Raw genomic sequence first — 8,977 nt, forward strand, 5'->3', positions numbered from 1 at the left:
CTTCATTTTCCACATGTTTGTTGAGTCACTAGCCAAATTCCGCCACCTCAGCTCGTTTTTCTTTTCATTAAAGCCAGCTGGACTATCTGCCAAAATAAACTTACTGGGCTGACAAATTGCTACGCGATGATTGCTACAGCAATGCCAGTCAGCAATAATCATTTTTCTGCTCCTTTTTCTCCTTGTCCCAAACATTTTCAAATACCTATTCTTGTATTTTTTCTGCTTAAAACACATAAAAACAATAACATAAGTCTATTTAACACTTACTAACACACACACATCCATTTATTACAAAGACACAACAAACTAAACACAATTACACAATATAGACATTAATTGCTCCACAATTCACATTAAATTCAAGCTTAAAGATATGAAAATAACTCTAAATCTTAGAGTTATCAGTTGTTTTGATGATTTTTATGTGGGTTGTTATATGAATTTTAATTACAATTTAAGTTATTTCGTTGATTGCTATGTTGATTTTCGTAAAAATACAAAAAAAAAAAAAATACTTTAAAGTGTAAAAAAAATTCATTGTTTCTACTTTCTACATGAGATGTGTCCATAGGATCTTGGTACCCATGGCACGCCATCCTTCTTTATGAGAAATGGGATACACTTGTTGCACTACTCGCTATGTTTGGATGAAAAAATTCATCTAATAACAGAAATAAAAAAAAGAAAGAACAAAAGATAATAAAAGTTAGCAAAAGAAAAAACGAAAAAGAGAAAACTAATAACACTGGTATGAAATTACGTGAAGGTCCCAACCAAAATTTGACACGTGGCGAGAAAGGGCACGAAATTGTCCAGCTGGCGCATTCTATTGTCGCCAATTAGATTATTCGTGAAATTTATGTGACAGACCTGTAACGCTATCTTCAGCCTTTTTTTTTTAATTTATTTTTTCAGGCTTCGTCAATCTCGACGGATATTCCGTTGGAACTAAACTAGTCTTAAATGGAAGAGCGTAGTAGATAGTTTCGGATCTGAGATGGGTCTCGTAGATTTTACCTTACAATTATCATACTAATCATTCTCCTCTTCTCAAGCTTTGATTTTTCTTTTCCATCTTTGTTTTTGTTTTTTTTTTGTTCTTTTCTTTATTTAAAAAAAAAAAAAGTTTTATTTTTCGTTATTTTAAGCTTAGTTTATTGTCCAATTCTGACACCATGAGGAAGAAGCTCGATACCCGTTTTCCAGCAGTAAGTTCCTATGTTTCATTTCTGTCTTTTCTCTTCTCTTAATTAGTTGATGCTTCTTGTATCAATTGGCTTCAGAAATGGAGTTTTTGGATTAAGATTTTCTCCTGAAATCTTAGGAAATATTGTGATTTTATTTGCATACCCATTTAGTATCTTTAATTTAGGGTTTCGATTTGAATTCTTATGGGGTTTGATTGAGATCGTCTGTGGTTTTTTTGAAATATGCTTGGGGTCATGGGTATTGAATTGATTTGTATACTTGTACTAAAAAATCAAAATCTTAAATGGGTTTGTTTTATGAGACTTGTTGATGAGGGGAATATATGCTTAATATGTTTTAGCACTGAAATTTTAAGGAGTAAGCTTTTCGGGGCAGTCCACCTTTTTTTTGGGGGGAATTTGTGATTTTGCTCGAATTTGATAATTTGTTTGAACACTGCTTTGTAGGCTCCTTACAGGGATTTAGAATACTATTTTGGTTTATTGAATCATTGACTATATGTGGATTAAGGTCGATGCCCAGGTTAATTAGTTTCTTTTTTTAGTTGTTTTCTATAGGTTAACTCGTTTCATAATGAGCTATGAAAACATAATGCAGACACCAATAGTCAGGTTTTCTTCACCCTTTATCCGGAGGTCTTAAGATAAATTTGTTGATCTCGTGTTCAGTAGATCAGATGCTTACTAATTACTGCTTCTCTAGTTTCTTTTCTTGTGCTTGGTTAGAAGCTGGTGTATATTGATGATATAATTAGCAAATATACCAATATGATAGATGTAATGATTATACACAATGATGGATGATATTAACGTTAAGGTAGTATTTTTTAGAGTATTGAAGAACATGATTGTTGTGTTGGACGCAATAATGTGATAGGAAACTAATGCTCTGATGTGATGATGGTAATTAGCTATAGAGCATATGTGTGGCAGTGTTTGTTGCATAGCCTACAGTTCTTCTTTCTTGCAGCTTTTTCTTTCTTTTTGTTAATTGAGATGGCGTAGGCCCCTCCAGGCTGCCATACTTTAGATTTGGATTTTTTTTTTTGTTGATGTATTCATTATTTTTTCTTCTCATCAGTACCAAATTTCTTGAGTGATTCGGTTTATTTCGATGGGAGTGAATGTGTTTGAGTTAGTCAAGGTCATTTTGCTGTTGCTATTGAGTGTCATTACTGTTATCAATAAAGAGATGCATATCAACAGAGCTACAGTTCTCAATTATTTGTTTGGGGTTAGAAACCCCTCGTATGTCAGTTATTATTTTAGTCGCTTGTGTTTGTGTATTTCATATGTCAGTAATTATTTAAGTTGCTTGTGTTCTGGAGTGGGGGTTGAAGTCTGAAAAGGTTTCAGCAGATTTCTTATAAATATCCAATTCACAATAGATGGATGTTGTTCTTTGACAAGTATTTGCACCACAATATCAGATAATGCTTTCTGCATCTAATACTATGGGAGTGTCATGTTTTCCTTTATCGCTGTCTGTGTCTAGGTCTATGAAAAACATTTTCTTACATTTTGAGGTATTATGTGATAGCATGACAAACTATGACTGGAAAAATAAGTTCGCTATTTGTTTTTTCAGTATTTGGATCTAACCTGATGAAAAATTCATTTTGATAGGCTCGCATCAAAAAGATAATGCAGGCTGATGAGGATGTTGGGAAGATTGCATTGGCAGTTCCTGTTTTAGTCTGTGCGTAGCTCTCACTTTCTTTTGTAGTACATCTCAGTTTATTATTTATTCTCTCTTGCTTACAGTTTTCTTAATATTAATGCAGCGAAGGCATTGGAGTTATTTCTACAAGACCTTTGTGATCGTACATATGAGATAACTCTTCAAAGAGGAGCAAAGACCATGAATTCGTTGCATTTGTAAGTATATTTAGTTTTTCGTTAATGTAATCGATTTGTTTTTCAAGTTTTGTGATGAAGAAAACCACAGCTATGATTTGCCATTTTTAGTGAGAATCTTGGCACTTTATGTCAGTTAACACCAATAGCATAAGGAAAAGAAAAACACAAGTTTAGATGTTGTTCATTGTTATTCGAATTGAAAAGGAAGGTGCTTTTTTGGGGGATTAAATGGGATAGAGATCAAAGAACAGATTTGAAGGGAGAAGTTTCTGACAAACAGCATATAAAAATTAAATTTCCAACCAACCCCGACAAATTGAAGAAATAGGATCACGTTAAAGTTGTTCAGATTTATACAACTATAGATCGACTATATTAAATAACTTAATGCCGTCAAGGTTCTAACTAACAAAAGTTTCTATACTTTTATGCTCAATTTCCTTCATTTTAGCTGAAAGAATTTCTACGTAGTGTAAAGTACAATAGTCTATTTTTGTCAAACACTGGTTCTCATAGCAAAGATATATGCAGCTCCAAGGAAAAATTATCAAATTAAAGTAGGTCAATTTTGCTGATTTTCCTAGTACTGGGCAGGTGTTCATATGATCATCAATGGTTTAGTTTGTTTAGGTTTGTGCAGTTACGTAACTTTTGGGTACTGCCAGGGCTATCTTGTGTGTTTGGGATTGCTGGGAAGTTAATCACAACTGATCAGAAAAATTATAAGTTCACATTATCTTGTTTTGTGTTGATATCTTAAAGAAATAAAGAGAAAATGTCTCTTTTGATTAAAATTATTATATGTTAGTATGTGGTACTCTTGCCTCCTTTAAATAAATGCTTTTGTGTATAAGATTCTAATTCTTATAATTCCCTTAAATGCAGAAAACATTGTGTACAGAGCTACAATGTGTTTGATTTTTTGAGGGATATCGTCAGCAGGGTTCCGGACTATGGTCACGGTCATTCTGATGCTGCTGGTGAGGATCGAGCCTACACAAAGAGAAGGTTTGCAAGATGACTGTTGTTCTTTTTCTTTGATCTATATTACTTTATGCTCACAAGATAGCTCACCCAGTTTATAATAGCACATAGATGACTTGAGAACTGACCACATAGGAATGGTCACAGTAAGGTCCTAGATATACTTGCGAGTGCTGGTTAACATGGGTACACAAGTGTTATCCTGTTGATCTTTATTTTTCAGTTATAGTTCTGTTTTAACAGAAAAAAAAAAGGTGATCAGATGTACTCAGTGTCTATTTATTCTGTTAGGAAAGCTGCTGGTGATGAATGCAATGACAGTGATGAAGAGCTGAAGAGGAGCAAGATGGTATGATTATAGTATCTCGAATCATCTACTTTTCCTGTTTTTGCTAATCCTGTCTGAAATGTGTGTGCAGTTATATAGTGTTTAGTAGTGAGCCCGTCGGTAACTGCACCTACATGGCTGAATTATATTAATCTTCCAGGCCTAAAATATGCAACATTTAAGAATAATGTCTTCATACATAACAGTGATCGCATTGAAGTTGAATGCACTAATATTATATTATGTATATATAACTAGTCATCTGGATGAAAACATGAAAACAAAATGTGGGGTGACTATTGGTTAAGCAGAGGTCGATAGAGCATTTAATCCAGGAAGCTGTTTTTGTTTTAAACTTCTGGTCATTATTCTTCTTCATATATTTTCTTTTGTATTTGTAGCTTGAGATGACCCATGGCAGTAGTAGTGGCAGAGGAAGAGGTAGGGGTAGAGGCCGAGGACGCGGGCGAGGTCGCACCTTAGAAAGGGAGACTTCTCACCTTGATCCAGAATCTGAACCCTGCTCATCTCCTCAGTATGGTACCAAACCAAGTACAATCCTTGGAGCACCTGTGGACAATGCTACTGATGTCAAGGACCCGTTGAAGGAAAATACCAGTACTGGTGATGAAACCATCCCGATTGACCCAACTTCTCGGAACTTTGACCTGAACGCTGATGTAATTGATTCAGCAAACGATGAAAAGAAGGCAGCTGCAGCTGCCGCAGCTGCAGCGGTGACAGCAACAGCGGTTACAGCTGGGGCAACGGCAGCAGTAGCAGCAGCAGGAACTGCCCAAGCCCCATTGGCAGGAACTTCTGAAACCAAACATGAAGAATACCCTGGTTGGTCTCTTCCTGAGATGGATCATATGGCAATTGACCCTATTCAACTTGCGCATCTTAGCACAAGGTTAGATCAGGAAGACGAAGATTATGATGAAGAAGGGTAGTGTGACGAAGTACTTAGTAGATGCTTAAGAAGTAGTTGTGGGGATCGAAATTAATAGGAAACTCAAGAGAACGCACCAATAAAATTACATATGCGTGCGTACAAAAGAAATCATTGTATGGAAAATGTGCCCTCTAGCCTTGTATCTTTCCTCTCTTTCTCACTCTCTTACTCAACCTTTAATCCATAAGAACAAATTTGGTATGATAGCTTTTACTGACAGTTGTAGAGGTCTTTAGCCTCAGCACTCAGAATTATCTTTTAGAAGAGTAGACTAAGCATGGTAAGATCAGTAATGGTGGTGATGATGGCCCCTTCTGAAATACCCTTGTGATTTATGAAATTATTATGTTTTTTCTGAAGATTTTAGAACTTAATCGTATCTCTGATTCTTGAGTTTATACCACCAAAGAACAAACGGTAAGAAGAAATTTTGAATTTGGCATCATTTTCCATTGCTTGTTAATCAAACAACTATATGTATATAACTTTTTTACGCTTTAAACTATACTCTCACTTATTAATTCTCAAGTGCGCCTACTATAACACACATACATAATAAGGTTTACACTGAAAAGTAACAGTAGGATTATAAGCCCACAACAGTTGTTAGCATGTTACATCACTTTAGCATTATTTTATACAGGTTTAGAAAAGCCATAACCACATCGTAATTAATAGACTTCACCACCATGTAAATATTCTAGTAAAACGGCAAAAAAGGCCATGTTTGATTGGGGGATTGTTGCACAAGATGTCCATGCTATATAAAACACTAGTGTGTTGGAATCAATCAAGAGGAGTCCGCTTCCATCTGGTTAAGATGGAAAGTACCTTCATTGTTCTTATGCACCTCAGCCTTGTAATTCTCTTCTTTGCTTCCTCTCTTGACTTTAAGGAGCAGGTCAAATTTAGCAAAATCATCAATCACCTAGTGTAAACATGTGTTAGAATTGTTTGAATAAAAGGGGTATTTGTGTCTCTTTCTCTATCTATCTAATCTATCAAGATATATTATGTACCTCAGCCTTGGCATGAACAACCTCCTGAAGTTCATAAGGGAACAAGGAGTTGGATCTCTTTTGAAGAGTGGTGATAGCATGGTTTGCAGCATCCTGAACAGCTGGATCATGCACTGGCACTGCTTGCCACCCTGCTCCATGTCCATCTAATCACACCAAAACAGATTCCTTTTCACATTTATTATTCATTTCCATTCAAAATGATAACTTGAAATGGAAAATAGTCCAAATTGAGAACTAGAAAAGAAAAAAGAAACCTTTCTTAACACCGAGATCGGAAGAAGTAAAAGAAGGAGTGGCATCACCAGCATGAGTAAACTCCTGGAGTTCCTTAAAATTAAGCCATGGCTTAACCCAAACCTTGGCTTTGTAAATCTTCTTCTGACCAGCCTCAATCGCTTCAAGAGTCAGATGGTGCAACGTACCAGCCACCACCTGCTCTTCCGATTTCACCACCCTCGCGAACTCGATCATCGCATTCTATATAAAAAAACCAAAAATTTAAAATAAATTTATATAAATTTAACAATAATAATTAAAAAAAAAAGAAAAGAAAATTGGAGACCTCTTTCTTGTTGTGTTCTTCTACAGCAAAACGACCCAGATCTTGGAGGTCATTGCTGTTCTGACATGATTGGGATTCGCGTACTCCACCGAGAGTTGCCATTGATGATTGGAAGAGGTGTGAGAGGAGGAGGAAGAAGGTGATTGTTGTGAATGGGAGAATCAAATTCATTCGGTTTTATTGTTTAGAAATGGAATTGAATAGGAAATTGGGGTTATAATGTTTTGGCTTTGGGGTATCCGAGGTGGGACCTACCTAGTTTAAGTGATGCGTGTCTCTTACGCGTGTCGTTTCTTTCCCTTACTTGCTTAATCACCAAGTTCTTCTCTTCTCTTCCATTTCTGCCATCAATACCCATAACGCACCTTTATTGTCTTTTACCTTTAACAAAGACAATACCAAATTTGGATATTATTTTTGGAGATTTTTCTTTTAGGATATGATAGGGGAGTTATAGTATTTTTTTTATGGATTTTTGCATAATAAGCAACTACTTAAATATAAGAAATTTTTACACCAAAAATACAAAATACCAATTTTATTACAGTAGAACCTCTATCCAAGAATACACTTGGGACTAAGTAAATTATATTCTAATTGAGAGGTTATAACTAAATAGAGTTATACTAGAAAAAAAAATTAAAAAACCAAAAAATATCAACGTAACAATAATAACAATAAATAATCATTAATACTATACCATAATAGAAATATTTTAGAGTAAATATAATATTCATACATGTATTATAATTTAAAATAAAATTATTAATTTTACATAAATAAATTTACAAAATACATATATATATATTTTATTAAGATGTAATTATTCTTATATAGAGGTATACTTTGGTAATACGGGACTTAAAAAATATATAACTAATTACAATTTAGAGGTTATTCTTATTTATAACTGGCCCAAATTGGGACTTGATTTTTTTATAACAAATTAGAGGTTATTCTTGAATAGAGTATTCTTAAATAGAGGTTCTACTGTATATATATACAACAACACTGTCACATCAACATTTTTACTTTTTCTCTTAATTTTATTACACATATACCACTTGCACATTAAATCCATGCACCTATCAACATCAATCAACTCTCAATCATTTCCCTTTCTTTTTTTTTCTTTTATTTTCATTTGATTTTTTATTTCTATATATTTTTTTTTTTGAATCAAATCAAGTAAAATCTATGCACCTATCAACCATCAATCAACTCTCTATCACTTTCTTTTTTTTTTTTTCATTTGATTTTTTATTTCTATTCATTTTTTTTAATTAGATCAAATAACCTCCATTGTTGAACCATAACACCTCACGATTCCTCAACAATTTTTTCCCTCTCATTTTTGTTCTTCAAAATTTTTTCAACTCCCACTAAACCAATCCCATAACTGTTTTCCCTCTTTCCTTTTGTTTTCAATCTCTATTTAACAAAGATTATGATTTTGCTCCTCCATTAACGAAGCGTGGGAGACCTCATCCTAAGAAGAAACAAAGCTCGGTGTGCAAAAAAAAAATGGCTGAAGACGTTTTTGGGAAAAAAAAGCTAATGTTGGCGCTGATGTTCGAACCGGGGTTTGTTTTCGGTTTCTTTTTGATTTTCTCCCATTTTTGAAATTTTTTCATATTCAACTTTTGTAGGTTTTGTGTTTATTGATTTCTCATTTTGTAATAGTTTTTTCATAGTTTTTTAATAGTGTAAACACCTTCTGTATGTATTTTTTTTTAATATGTTTTTTTATCTAGTTGTTTCCTGTCCATTTTTATATCATCAATGGGTAACAATGAGATTTATCATGGATGTTGATGTTCAAAGAGTTTTTCCTGTATTTTAGTTTGTATGCAGTTGTTTTGTAGTTTTATTATAGTTTTGCTACTTGCATATGTTATTTCATTATAAAACTAATATGCAACTATTTGCACAAAACTTACTATGTATAACTACTATTTCTTAGTCCCCGTCAAATTAAATTCCTGCATAAAATATAAACTATCATAAAACGATAATGCAACTATAAAGCAACCAAAACAAAAAATAAACAGACTT

General features: G+C 33.8%; 2 protein-coding genes across 2 annotated transcripts; one reads left to right on the forward strand and one right to left on the reverse strand.

The window, feature by feature from the left end:
- The first annotated feature begins 874 nt into the window (after positions 1-874).
- On the forward strand, positions 875-5,697 carry LOC115707349 (uncharacterized). Its single transcript, XM_030635279.2, has 6 exons — positions 875-1,211; positions 2,838-2,910; positions 2,996-3,089; positions 3,957-4,079; positions 4,347-4,404; positions 4,785-5,697. Exons 1-6 carry the CDS (start codon positions 1,179-1,181, stop codon positions 5,334-5,336), a joined length of 933 nt encoding a protein of 310 aa, XP_030491139.2. The 5' UTR covers positions 875-1,178; the 3' UTR covers positions 5,337-5,697.
- LOC115705147 (cysteine proteinase inhibitor 12) lies at positions 4,766-7,275 on the reverse strand. The gene is made up of 4 exons (XM_030632388.2): positions 6,923-7,275; positions 6,615-6,837; positions 6,358-6,503; positions 4,766-6,266 (listed from the first exon to the last, which is right to left on the reverse strand). The coding sequence occupies exons 1-4, from the start codon at positions 7,091-7,093 to the stop codon at positions 6,129-6,131; spliced, it is 678 nt and encodes a 225-aa protein (XP_030488248.2). The 5' UTR covers positions 7,094-7,275; the 3' UTR covers positions 4,766-6,128.
- Positions 7,276-8,977: the final 1,702 nt, after the last annotated feature.

The sequence above is a fragment of the Cannabis sativa genome, chromosome 1 (assembly GCF_029168945.1).
Source record: "Cannabis sativa cultivar Pink pepper isolate KNU-18-1 chromosome 1, ASM2916894v1, whole genome shotgun sequence".
In the NCBI taxonomy this organism is placed as follows: Eukaryota; Viridiplantae; Streptophyta; class Magnoliopsida; order Rosales; family Cannabaceae; genus Cannabis; species Cannabis sativa.